Here is a 13379-nt window from a genome sequence, read left to right on the forward strand (position 1 = left end):
ACACGGTTCTAAGATCACACACATCAACACAACTTCTGTTTTCCTGGCCAGGGTAGTAATCAATTTTCTTATGTCACGGTACACACAACGCTGCACTTGTCGGGAGGTCAATCACTCAACATCATAAGTTTGCCGAACAGCTTTCATATTGTCACAATCAGCCAGATCTTATCTTATCTGTTCGAGACGTGGCCAACCACCTGAGTAGTCCCAGAAAAACAAGCCAGTTAAATGGCGGCCTAACGCTCATCAATATTCAGAGGTAAGGCAGCGTCTGATTAATTGCTACTGCCCTGAACAAAATTTTCAAAATACTTGGGTACTAAGCCCAAAAAGAGTGATCCTTGAATTAAAAACAGTGGGAGCAAGTTGCTTTCTGGTTAGTCCGATCCGATATCAAATGGATGCGAAATTAGGATCCCTCAACGCTTAACCATTACACAAATCGGAAGTTGGACGCTTCAGATATGAAAGGTTTTGAGTATTTCTTTTATAAAGATATTTGAATGTGAAGACCGAAGACGAATCAACCAACAACATCAAACCGCACTGGTCAAACACAAACACGAAGAAGAATAAGGATAGGCGAATACAACTTTGAGACCGTTGACAATTTCTCCTATCTAGGGTCGAAAATCACAATCGATAACAACTACGATGATGAAATCCGCGCACGGTTGTTGTCAGCCAACAGAGCCTATTTCAGCTTACAAAGACTGTTCCGCTCGAAACGTCTCACCATAGGGTCGAAGCTCTTACTGTACAAGACTATGATCTTGCCAGTCCTCATGTATTCCTCGGAAACTTGGGTTCTTAGCAAGAAAAATTGCGAACTCTTGGCCGCGTTCGAGAGAAGAATCCTCCGAAGAATTTTTGGCCCCCTACATGAGGATGGACGATTCCGTAGCCTACACAATGACGAAATCTATGAGCGATACCATGACCATCCGGTTGTGGATAAAATCTGGCTTAATAGGTTACGGTGGGCGGGTCACTTAATCCGTATGGATGAGGATGAGCCCACCCGGAAAGTCTATAAGGGCAATATCTATGGTAGAAAAAGAAGACGAGGCAGACCCTGCCTAAGATGGAGCGATGGCGTGGGTCAGGACGCCAGACAGCTTTTAGGGATATCGAATTGGCGGACCTCGGCGCAAAACCGGGATGTCTGGAGTTCCTTATTAAGGTAGGCCTAGACCGGATACCGGTTGTTGCGCCGTTGATGATGATGATTTGAATGTGTATTTCACCCATTGGTACGTAGCACGTAATATATGCATATATTATGTGAAAATATTCATATTCAGTATAGACTTCTCAAAGAAGCGATAACTTTGACCTATTGGAACTTTCTTAGTAATAGTCGACTTCCACCAAATTTGGTAGGATCATGCTCTATGTTATACGCTACATTGTTGCAAAATTCGTGGTGCTAGAATGAATTTAATGGGGGTTTTGCTTAAAACTTCTTTAATTCTTGGCTCCTCAAGGCTTCGTGTTAAGGTTAAGATTGTTATTCAGCAAGTCCTCACACGACCTCTACGTGGTGCCGCTGGAAACCTGCCTGAGATGAAACGATGACGTAGGCCAGGACGCCAGATAGCTTTTAGGGATATCGAATTGGAGGATCTCGGCGCAAAACCGGGATGTCTGGAGTTCTTTATTAAGGCAGGCCTAGACCAGACACCGTTTGTTGCGCCGTTGTTGATCATGATGCAATGCACAAAAAGTGTGCAAACCTTGTATGTACAATGGGGCAGTTTCATTCAACGCATTCATTTGAATGATTTTTGATTTAAAATTTTGAAGATGCAATTATCTGATCATAATCTCGTCGATTGCTCGTAGATAAAACATTATCGACTGCAAACGTTGCCGCTATTAAATCACCGCTAGTGGTGCCGCTTATTAATTATTAGGAAGACAGAGTCAATGCTGCGGAAGGCACAAAGTGAGCACCGTTTTGTTGTAATGATCCCGAGTTTTGGCTTGCAATAGTGGGAGCGGCACTGGTCGTGTAATTCGGTAAACACCACCGGGAATTGGTAAAGGTGGAAAATGACCTTGTGTCATCGGTTTCATGCCGCCTATTTATGTTCGGCAAAAATACGAAAATCCGATTCCTTATAAACACAGGTACGTATATATTGCGTTTGTCCTCGCTCCACATTTTACGGACCATGTAAAAAGCCAAGATTCGAGTTTTCGGCAGCCAATAATGCAACTATTGTCACATATGGAATCGCCAACCTCACACTCAACCCAGGTCTTTGACGAAATTTCACTTGGAGATAGTGGACTTTTTTAAACCCATGCTTGCAGTAGATTTCATAGTTCATAACGCACACCATCCAAATTTTCGAAATTCAACAACTCACCTTATCTATCAAAAATAAATGGCAGGAATCCCGTATCATATATCATATCCTACAGAAGTTTCCAGAAATGACTCGCTCAAACGGAACCGAAAAAATGGTTTGTTGCCTACCGAACTAAGCATCAAGTTGAAAGTCATGAAAAAGAAATTCAATGGGATTATCCAGCTAGCGTCCATCAAATATTGCGTGTGCCGCACCCTTGCATATGGAGAGAGAGCGAGTGGAGATCGTACGGAGATTATCACGCACTCAACAGCCGAACTCACGTCGACGTCACACCATTTCGCACAAGCACTCTATGGTGTCTTTTCTAAAATAAACCTGGTAAGAGCATATAACCAGGTCCCGGTAGCTGAAGAAGACAAACCGAAAACTGTCATCACAACAGTGTTGGGTCTTTACGAGTTTCCGTTTATGACGCAGTGTAAACGTTCCGTCGAGTTTTTGACTTGTGCTATGCCTACATTGATGACATATTGGTTAGTCCCTTCATTTGCCTTCACTTCAGAACTCTGTTCCAAAGGTTGAAACAATATGGAGTAGCGGTGAAAAATGTGTGGTCAGCAAAAAATCAGTTTCTTAGCATACCTGGTTATCTGGAGGGGGTACTTTCCTTGCTAATCAAAGTCAAACCGATGCAGTCATACCGGCAACCAACCAACCATGAAACAAAGCATTTTAGGCATGTAAAATTTTTACAGAAGATTCATAGACAGAGCAGCAATAGTACAGGCACCAAACAACGAAATTCTTCACGGCAAAATTAAAGCAAATTCACCAATCAATTGAACCTGTGAATCTACCGCAGCTTTTGAAGCCTTCAAAAAGACACTGGAACAGTCCCTTTGGCCATTTTATACATCTGACTTCGCGATTGAAGCAGTCCTTCAACAACGGAAAAACTGGAGTTAGGACGTAAATGCGCACAACCGGGAACGACTAGCTATGTTACTAACGGTAAAACACTTCCTGCATGTGATTAAGGCAAGAGAGTCATCTTTACGGATCATAAGTCGCTGACCTTCGCCTTCCATAAACAAGTCGGGAAACCAGAAGTTAGATGTTTCAGGTATAAGTTATATATTTTTTTTTTGTGCGTATATGGAGGTGGAAAATCTTAGAAAGACACGTCCGCCGCAGCTCCGCCGCCTGAACGGCGGAACTACAGCGGGCGCGTGTGGGATTCACACCCACTAAAACCATCCCCGGTCTCTCCAGTCCCAGCCCCGCGGGACCACCATTGAGGTATTACTTCGCGGGGTAGGTTTGCTCTTAGGCACTCATCCTTCTCCTATTTCCGGCTTTCCTCCTTCTTTGTTCCTTCAGCAACTCCTCCTGCATTTGGATGATTGCGGAGCCAACCGCAAGCCACTTCTCCTCGGACTCCAGCATCTCAGTAACCAAGCTATCCGGGGTCCCGCTCCTGCCCAGCACCTGGTTTAAGCTCCTTCTCTCCATCGCAAATCGTGGGCAGTGAAACATCACATGCTCTGGATCCTCTGGTATGCCATCGCATCTGGGACAGTTCGGAGAATCATCCAACCCAAAGCGGCGCAGATACTGCCTGTAGCAACCACCGTGTCCCGTGAGGAACTGGGTAATGTGGTAGTTAGTCTCCCCATGTTTTCGCTCAAGCCACACCCTAATGTTGGGAATGAGCCTGTGCGTCCACCGACCTTTCGTAGACTCGTCCCATCTGCGTTGCCAGAGATCAAGCGACTCTGACCTTGCCGCATTTCTACGCTGTGCATGCCCCTCCATATGTCTTGCATTGTACAGGACACTCATTTCTTTGGCCAGAATGTCAACCGGGATCATGCCTGCCACCACCAATACTACTAAAAGCACTGCAAACCCTCAAAGCCATCCGCCGGTAAACCGAATTCACCTGCTTCCGTGCCTGAGAGTTTGCAAGCGCCTCTGCCCACACAGGCGACGAGTAGAGCAGGATGGAGCGCACCACTCCGGCTACCACCAACCTCCGGCAATGTTTCGGTCCACCAATATTTGGCAACATTTTTGCAAGCGCCGTGGTGGCACTGGCTGCCTTTTGGCATGCATACTCTAGGTGTTCCCTAAAACTCACTTTGGTATCAATTATTACCCCCAGGTATTTGATAGCCGGCTTTGATACGACCGTATGTCCACCGACCTCCACTTTCGTTATTAAGACCGCTTCCGTTTTCGCGTCCGCCTTTTCTAGCCAGGACTTTACCGCTCTCACTGTTTCCGTGCGTAAACCTCCACATCTAATATGTACTTAATATTTATGCATTAAGTTTGTCACAGCATTTGCTTTCTATGTATGTAGTATGATACTGACATTTAAAGGCTTAGAATGCAAGAAATTTGCATAAAAGTGACAACTTTGACCTAGTAATAGTGCGATTTCCACGAAACTTGGTAGTATTGTCCTCCATAGTATATCTGTTATTACTGCAAAAGTAATTCAAGGATAAACTTAAGGGAAGTTCTCAGTCAATTTTTAAAAAATATACTTACAATGAATATGGTAACATACTAATATAAACTTTATTTAAACCGGTATCGGTATGGAGAGCATTTTGAGACCTAGATACCATGTCTTTCTCAGACAGTTGGGTTGAGTAGTTTCTGAAAATGGATCACTGAAGTAACTGACCCTTTTCGCCCCTGTTTCCTTACCTTTGTAAGCAATGACAAAGCTAATATCGGCTTCGGGAAGTACTAATCGAGATCCTTCCCCCCCCCCCCCCCCCCCCCCCTTCAACTCAACGTGCAGTCGGTTTCACAGATCCAATCTTTCTACCAAATTTCGTATCAATAGGATTAACCATTTTTAAGGTGGACAAACAGGCAGTAAACCGATTTTAATAAGGTTTTGTTTTAAACAAAACCCTTAAAAAGGACGGGGAAGAAGTAGATTCTTCATGAATGGAATTTTATTATTTCACTCGAATGTGAATTATTCTCCTTAATTATGACGCATGGCTTACGATGCAGTAAATTCGCGAAATTTGAACTACTATAACTTTGCCAGTCGGATTTCTATGAAACTTGGCAAGCGTATGCGCGATGACCTTAAGGGGATTTTTCAGTCAATTTCCAAAAGTTGGTAATATACTATTAGTAAGTTTATTTGAGCAAATATCGGAATGGGATATATTTTGAGGCCCTGATTTCATATAAGCGCACCATTCTTTTCAGATTTTTGGGTTGGATACTTTCGGAAAATGAGTCCTGTCTCTCTTTAATGTGCACATTTTGACTCCTTACTCGCGCACTTTACAATTTGAAAGTAATATCGGATCCTCTTTAAACTCCACGTAAATTTATGTCACTCATTGTATGCGTGGGATTTCATAGTTCCCATCTGTTTACTGAATTTTGTTCGGATCGGTTTAGCCGGTTTGGAGAAACATCCGTGTGGTAGACAGCAGACAGTGAATCGATTTTAATAAAAACGAGTTACTACCGAATCCAACACGTATCCGGTTGCAATAATATTGTCGTGGATGCATTATCACACGTTCAGGAGCTTCACGCGATTACGTTAAACTTCCAGGTTGTCAGTCCGCTTACGAAGAGCTCAAAATGCTGCAACAAGGAAACATAGACCTTCAAATAAAGCAATTGCAAATTCCGGGGCCATCTGCAAGTTATATGTGATGTCTCTACTGTTTCCATCTGACCTTACATAACTCATCCATTTTGAAAAACTCTTTTCAATAGTTTAGACCACCTGTCCCACCCCGAAACGAACGACACCGTTAAACTGGTAACACAGAGGTATGTTTGGCGATCGGTCAAAACCGATTAAAGGCATTGGACGCGTGTTTACAATAATTGCCAGCGCATTTAGATTCGAGCATATGCACCGACAAATGGATCTCCAGATTCAGAATACTATTTCAGATTACCTCAAATGACGGAAGGCAGTATGAATATTTCAAGAACACAGCAGCCTGACCGGTGCAAGCTACGTCAGATCTACAACAGAAGATCCTGCAGCTACTGGTAAGGGCGACAGTTTTCATCGTCAGCCCAGAGTAGCAATATGCACATGTCAGAATAGCTGCTGGACGGAGATATTACCTGGCGTACTACTAGGCATTCACACAGTTTAGTATTTGGTCAGTATTTAGGCCTCCGAGGCAAATTGCTTAACTAACACTCCAACAACGAGTATATAAGTCTAACTTCGCCAACGAGTTAAGATAGCGATTCCAAATGTTACGTGCAATAAATGAAAGTTGACCTATCAACAAAATAGTCTTCATATTCAATGACCTGGTGATAACAAGCCATTCGTAACGACGGTCCGAAGAATACACTCCAATGTCCGTACCATATAGGGTGATCAGTAGAACGCATAAACTCTTTAAAATTGAAGTTGCCTGTCGTATTGTCACAGTATTCAGGGATCGAATTAAGCCTTACTATGATTACACGAGCATCATGGAGACGCTTTTGCGAAGAGACTGATTCTCTTGAGGCAACCTCAAACCTGAAGCGGATTCTGGTTAAAGAATGTAGCCAGAAACTGGGTTATTTACTTTTACAGAACAGGAGGTACACAGAAAACGATGAAGAAACTGCAAACCAATTGCTTGAAGTGCACTTCCCAGGCAGCATCCAAAATCTAATCTCGGGGCCAACAGGTGCATGCAGCCCTCAACCGAGAGACTGGAGTTTGGCACGCAAAGTAGTATCACTGGAGCGAATAAAATGAGCATTTAACTCGTTCCATAGATACAAGTCTGCAGGTTCGGCTGGCATCATTCCAGTGCTAGTAATAGAGGGAATGGATGCCCTGGGTCTACATATTCAGAATATATATAGCGCATGCCTAGCACACGCTTATATTCCAATTAAGTGGCGTGATGTGAAGATGTTATTCATTCCCAAACCAGGGAAACCCACCTACACAGAGGCAAAAAGCTTCCGACCGATTAGTCTAACGTCCTTTCTACTAAAAGGACTAGAAAGACTAGTAGATCGGTTCATAACGGATACAGACATTCCCAAGTGGCCACTTCACCATAGGTAACACGCCTAGAAAGGCGAATCCACGGAGACAGTACGCCATGAACTTACGGGAAAAATTGAAAAGGCGATGTTCGAAAAAGAATACGCCTTAGGCGCATTCATGGACATCGAAGGTGCCTTCAATTATGCCTCATTCGCGGCAATTTGTGATGCGGCAAGACAGCATGGAATCGAACCGCTGCTAATCAGTTGGATCCTTCACATGCTAGAGTGGAGAAAAATCCACATATCGGTCGGCCAGAAGTCTATTGAAGCAGGATGTCTTAGGGGCTGCCCACAGGGAGGGGTTCTCTCCCCACTGTTGTAGCTCTTGGTAATTGATACCCTGCTGTGGCTTCTGAAGGACAAACAAGTTTTCGCGTAAGCGTTTGCGGACGACCTAGCCCTAATAATTACCGGCAAGTTTGCGGACACAGTATGAACCGCTTGAATGCAACTCTGCATGAAATCCACAGTTGGTGCCCCCGTAATGGACTTACGGTGAACGCTAGGAAGACTGGACTAGTTATTTTCCCTAGGAACGTCAGGTGGGGCAGCTATACGCTACCTATCTTAGCAAGGGCTGAAATCCAGCTGGCACAAACAGTCAAGTATTTAGGAATACATTTCGACTCGAAGTTAACGTGGAAGCACCCTATCCGGAAACAATATTAGAAATCGTGCAGATTGCTCTGGTGCTGTAGGAATGCGATAGGTAAGACCTGGGGACTTTCACCAAAACGGATATACTGGATGTATACATCCATAATAAAACCTATTTTGATGTATACATGCATCGCCTGGTGGCCGAGACTGAACTCTGCTAACAACAAGAAGCTGCTAACGCACATTCAGAGGCTTAGTTGCCTAAGTATTACTGGAGCAATGAGTACTACGCCGACTACGGCACTTGAAGCTATCCTAAATTTACCCCCATTCCCTTGGAAGTGAAACGGAAAGCAGCCAATTACGCATATAGACTCGATACCATTGGAGGGTGGAAAGGCAACGAATCACACGGTCATGCGTCTATATGGAAATTCCTTGACAAACATCCAGTTGCTCTGATGCCGACCGATCATACGGTTTCCAGATTTGTTTTTGAAAAGACATACACTGTCGAAATCACCGAAAGAGAAGAATGGTCGACAAATGGCCATGAGTCTTTTCAGATTACAGACTTAATAATCTTCACCGACGGGTTAGTCATGAAAGGTGGTTTGGGCGCAGGGATGTTCACGGGGAATCCGATTATAGAACTGGCCCGGCCCATCGTAGAAATGACGACCATATTCCAGGCGGAGATATATGCCATTTCATTGGCATCAGAAGAATGTCTGCGACAAAAATGGAAGGGTCGCACCATTTGAATCTGTTCCGACAGTCGCGCGGCATTATCAGCACTAAATGGCAACGACATATCAAGCCAGTTGGTGTGGAGTTGTCATCAGGTGCTGCTGAAACTTGGCCGACTGAACGAAACATTCCTGATGTGGGTGCCGGAGCACTCTAACATCGCCGGTAATAAGGAGGCTGACAGACTGGTTCGCCGAGGGTCTGGATCCACAATGGTGGGGCCAGAACCAGCTCTTGGAATCCGACCATCTGTCAAGTCTACTCTGAAGGGTGAAATTGCAAGGATTCACGCAACCGAGTGGAGAAATTTGGACTCTTGCCGGCAAGCGAAAATCCTTGTAAAAGAGCCTGGGGCCACTTGAGCGGCATTTTTGCTGTCTCTTAAGAAGTGGGACATGAAAACCCTAGTAGGGCTTTTGACGGGACACTGCTCCTTAAACTACCATATGGAAAAGATTGGGGTAGTTGTTTCGGCTATGTGCAGCCAATGTGAGGAGGAGGAGGAGACGGCCCTGCACTTTTTATGCAGCTGCCCGGCCTCCTCATATCTTAGACGAAGACACCTTGGCAAGGTTTTCTTCAATGAAGAATCTGCACACTCTCTGCCTCTGGAGAATGTGCTCAGATTCGCTAAAGCCTGCGGACGCCGTAGGCGGGAAGCCATTGAATAGGTGATTTACGGGGATAGTACAATGGACATAACAATGGCCTGAGTGCTCGGAGCTGCGGCTCTCTCCAGTAAACTAAACTAAACTAAGCCTTACTATGATGTATAATGATACCGAAAAAAATGGGTCAAGCTCCCGCTCGACCGCCTGCAGTGGCGAAATCAACGAAATCTGAAAGACGGGTTAGATTTTCTGATAGTTTCCAGCAATTCGTCCAAAGAGGAGCAATGAACAGGGAACGGGAGGCAACCACTTAGTTTGCTTTTAGCGAGACTCTCACCTAGTTACCCCGAATGAACGGATTTATTTTGGAACTCCAAAGTTTCCATGCGTTGATTCTGGCCATTCGCAAAGTTCAAGTGCAGAATATAATCGGTCAGGTGAAAAGGCAATGCTCTGCGTATAATAGGGCCATGTATACGTATGTTATAAAGTTTTAAGATTAATTATGCAATTACAAATAAAGTTAGCTTGAGCGGGAAGATGGAAATGCAACACGAACCCTTTTCCCATATTCTATATCAATTGCAACTTATTCCTTTATTTTTTAGGGACAAACACAGCCACATCTTATAATTATCCAAAAAAAATTTTGGCAGCGAAATTTCAATTATAAGATAACATGCACGTTCCATGTTTTGAGCAAAATATATCAAGTAATGTGAATATAAGAAAAATAATTAACCTGAAATCGGCGACGACTTTCCAATTGCAATGCGGCTCGTTTTTGCGAGGCAGTCTTACAGGCCTCATAGCATTCAGCCCAAAACATGTTTAAAGGCTCCCAAAGTGTTGTTGCAATCTCATTTTGATACGAATCATGCAATGGTTTAATCTGTGAAAGAAAGAAAAGAAAACTTATTAAAATTGTGTTCATTGTAAGATGTTTTTATCTAAACTAAAAAACCAAGAGGTAAACCAAATTCTTCTTTTCAGGAAGAAATCTCTAATAAGATAATGCTGATTACACAATAATGTTGATATCAGAAATTTTCCATGCGTTTAAAGAGTTAACTTTATTGATGGGAAAGCTATTGAAATATTAGCGTTAACAATTGATTTGAAACGCCTAAGGTGTGTGTTGGTTAGTAGAGTTACCACATCTGTATCTTAGAAAAAATCTTAAAAAATGTTGGATTATTTCGAGGTTTTACAGAGGTTTTCCAGTTAATTTAAATATACTGAAGAAAGGGGTAATCGGTTGTCTACTTTCAATAGTAACTAAGGAATAGTTACACAAATTTCTTGAGGAACTCGAAGAAGGTTTTGGTAGACATATTTTCCTTTTGATGAAACCAAACATAAATTGTTTAGTATCTAAACTTTCTCTATTCTTTGAACTGTAGTTCATTCAGCCAGTAGTGCCTAAATTTGATCTCATGGAGGCAACACTATCAAGTCATCATTAACGCAGAAGAGTGCGCACGGCCGCTGGAAGATCTGCGATCAGTAAGACCCCGGTAAGCTTCTTATTGTAATGAAGCTTATCTCTTTCCCAAGAGCTGCAATTCAGAGGCTGCCTTTACTATACTGGATAATACAAAAATTATATCGACGAAGAATCGACTGAAATAACTATTACCATGATTAGTTTTTTATTTTTGAAGCTTTTTGGAATATATCTTTAGTGAGCCTACTTAGCAGTTTTCGTTTTTATTGGGTTTAATGTAGATCTTTTTTCGGAAGTTTTTTTTTTTTCAGATACGATTATGAAATAGTATAATTTTATGCTAGGATCATATACCGCCCTTTATGTCCCCTGATCTCGAGCTGAAAGAAATGCTCTCCCCGCTCGAGGACACAGTACGGGCCTTCGTATGGACCCTGAAGCGGCTTCTGGACAGCATCCGTCCTGACCAGGATGTGCGTGCACGTGTCCAGCTCCTTGGGAGTGCAGGCAGATACGGATGTGTGTCGGGTGGTACTTTTAAGGCGGTGGAGATTGTCTTTCAGCAAGCGCAGCAATCCCGAATCTGTGAGACCCGATCTCTTGTCGAAGACCGGATCACTTGGGAGCCTTGGGTTCTCCCCGTATACTAGCTCCGTAGGGCCGGTAGCAAGTTCCTCTCGGCGGGTTGTTCGGAGGCAAAGTAAGACGAGAGGCAAGACCTGAGTCCAGGACAGATCGTCGCGGACACTAATGGCGGCTTTCAGGGTCCGATGCCAACGCTTTAGCATCCCATTGAATTGCGGGTGGTATACCGTAGTCCGCTGGCGTTTGAATCCCAGGAGTTTGCCTAACTCCGAGAAAAGGATGGACACAAATTGCATTCCTTGGTCATTGATGATCACTGCAGGGACACCAAAGCGAGGGATCCATTCTCGACAGAGGGCTTCGGCACAAGATTGCACTGTAATGTCCTTCAGAGGTATTACCTCAGGCTACCGCGTAAACCTGTTGATGATTGTGAGGTAATACCTAAAACCGTGCGAGTCTCGCAAAGGGCCCACTATGTCGAGGTGTGTGGTTGGAATCCGATTGCCTCTTTTCGCGAAGCAATTGGCTGGGAGTTCGATAGCGCAACGTCAAACCTGCCAGCAAGTGATTCAGCTTAACTGACTCACTTACCGACAGGCGCTTGATCAACTCCGTTTTCAATACGGTGTAGGCGGAGGATGGACTCCTCATCCAGGCCCACAATTGCATAATTGAATTTAGTCGCGTCCGCTGTGATTCCGGACATCTGGAATTCCGCCTCCAGATGGACGAACCACAGCTCCGGATACCTCCGCCAAAAGGGAGGGACGCGTACAGCGAGGGTGGTCACCTGCGGGTCCGATGGGACTGCCGCGTCTTTATTGTCAATCGACATAACAAAAGCTAAGTTAACGACGCGAGTTTTTTCGAAGACGCGGCTGTACTGAATTTTGAAAGGCCTTTTTTTGACTACGGCAGACCGCACTCACAAATGCCCGTATGACAGAAAAAAAGACACCATCGTCCCACCCCGGAGCAGGCGCTTGACGCGCAGACCAAAATAAAAACTCGCCAAAAGAGCGGAACTCGAACGGTGAATTTCCAAAAGAGTATCGATGCCGTCTCTTGCGGCGGTTTTATGATGATTATTAAGATTAGTTTTTTTTACAATATGTTAACAATTCTAACAAGTTCTTTTTATTTCTCCGGTGATTTTGGGGATTGACGAAGAGGAACCATTTGCCAACGTCGTCGACAGCGGCCCAACTAAATTTCCAATCAGCACCACTGATTGCTGCGGATGAGTTGAGGGCTGTTTTTGCATCTGTGACCGCGAACGATGCTGTGGTGGCTGTTCAAATGAAATCAATTGTGGCCTCATTTGATTTTGAGGCCGCGGTTGCCAGATAATCGTTCGTTGCCTAGGTTGCTGCTGCGAATGTTGAAAGGTGGTCGCGCTCGTTGGACTTTTGATGCGTCGGCTCTCCGAGTGGGTCTGGATACATGGTAAATGATGGGTTCGCTGCCGCGAGTCAGAATTGTAACAACGGTGGCGAAGTTTTCTGACAGTGCGAATAGCCGACACTTTCAATTTTCTCGTTCGCCACTTGTTGAGCGGCCTCAGTCACTGCAAACGAACTGCTCTCAGTCACAGTTCCGTCACCACGTACTCGAGGAGGGCGATCAGACCCGAGTCTGCAAGGGACTCATCTGAAGTGGCTCTGCCATGAAGCCTCACCGGAGGTTATCTGGTACCATGGAAACCGGGATGGCCTTCTGAGAGCATATGTTCCAGGAGAATTCCTAGAGGATGTGTTCTCGGCCCGGCTATTTGCAGTTGGCCCCTAGTGGGAGTTTAATGGTAGTTGTGGTTATGCCTACATCGCGGGCAGAGCTCCTCGGAGCTCAAGCATGGAGTTGCGCTGTACAACTCGGGTACCGTACCCCTTAGTTGCGACAGAGGTGTTAGATAGGCCTCACATCCACTGGTATGAATGCTGAGCCTGCACTCAGTATAAACCAGTACCGCTGTGCTAGTCATGGCAGGGCTCT

General features: G+C 44.5%; 1 protein-coding gene across 4 annotated transcripts in view; it reads right to left on the reverse strand.

Annotated features, from left to right (window-relative positions):
- Nucleotides 1-13379, reverse strand: part of LOC119649588 (neurobeachin-like protein 1) — a 204629-nt gene that overhangs the window by 129389 nt on the left and 61861 nt on the right. For all 4 annotated transcript variants that reach the window (XM_038051797.1, XM_038051794.1, XM_038051795.1 and 1 more), the window contains one exon: nucleotides 10095-10244. In XM_038051797.1, the coding sequence (XP_037907725.1) occupies nucleotides 10095-10244 (150 nt within the window). The remainder of the gene's footprint in view (nucleotides 1-10094; nucleotides 10245-13379) is intronic.

This window comes from Hermetia illucens, chromosome 2 (assembly GCF_905115235.1).
Source record: "Hermetia illucens chromosome 2, iHerIll2.2.curated.20191125, whole genome shotgun sequence".
Taxonomy (NCBI): domain Eukaryota; kingdom Metazoa; phylum Arthropoda; class Insecta; order Diptera; family Stratiomyidae; genus Hermetia; species Hermetia illucens.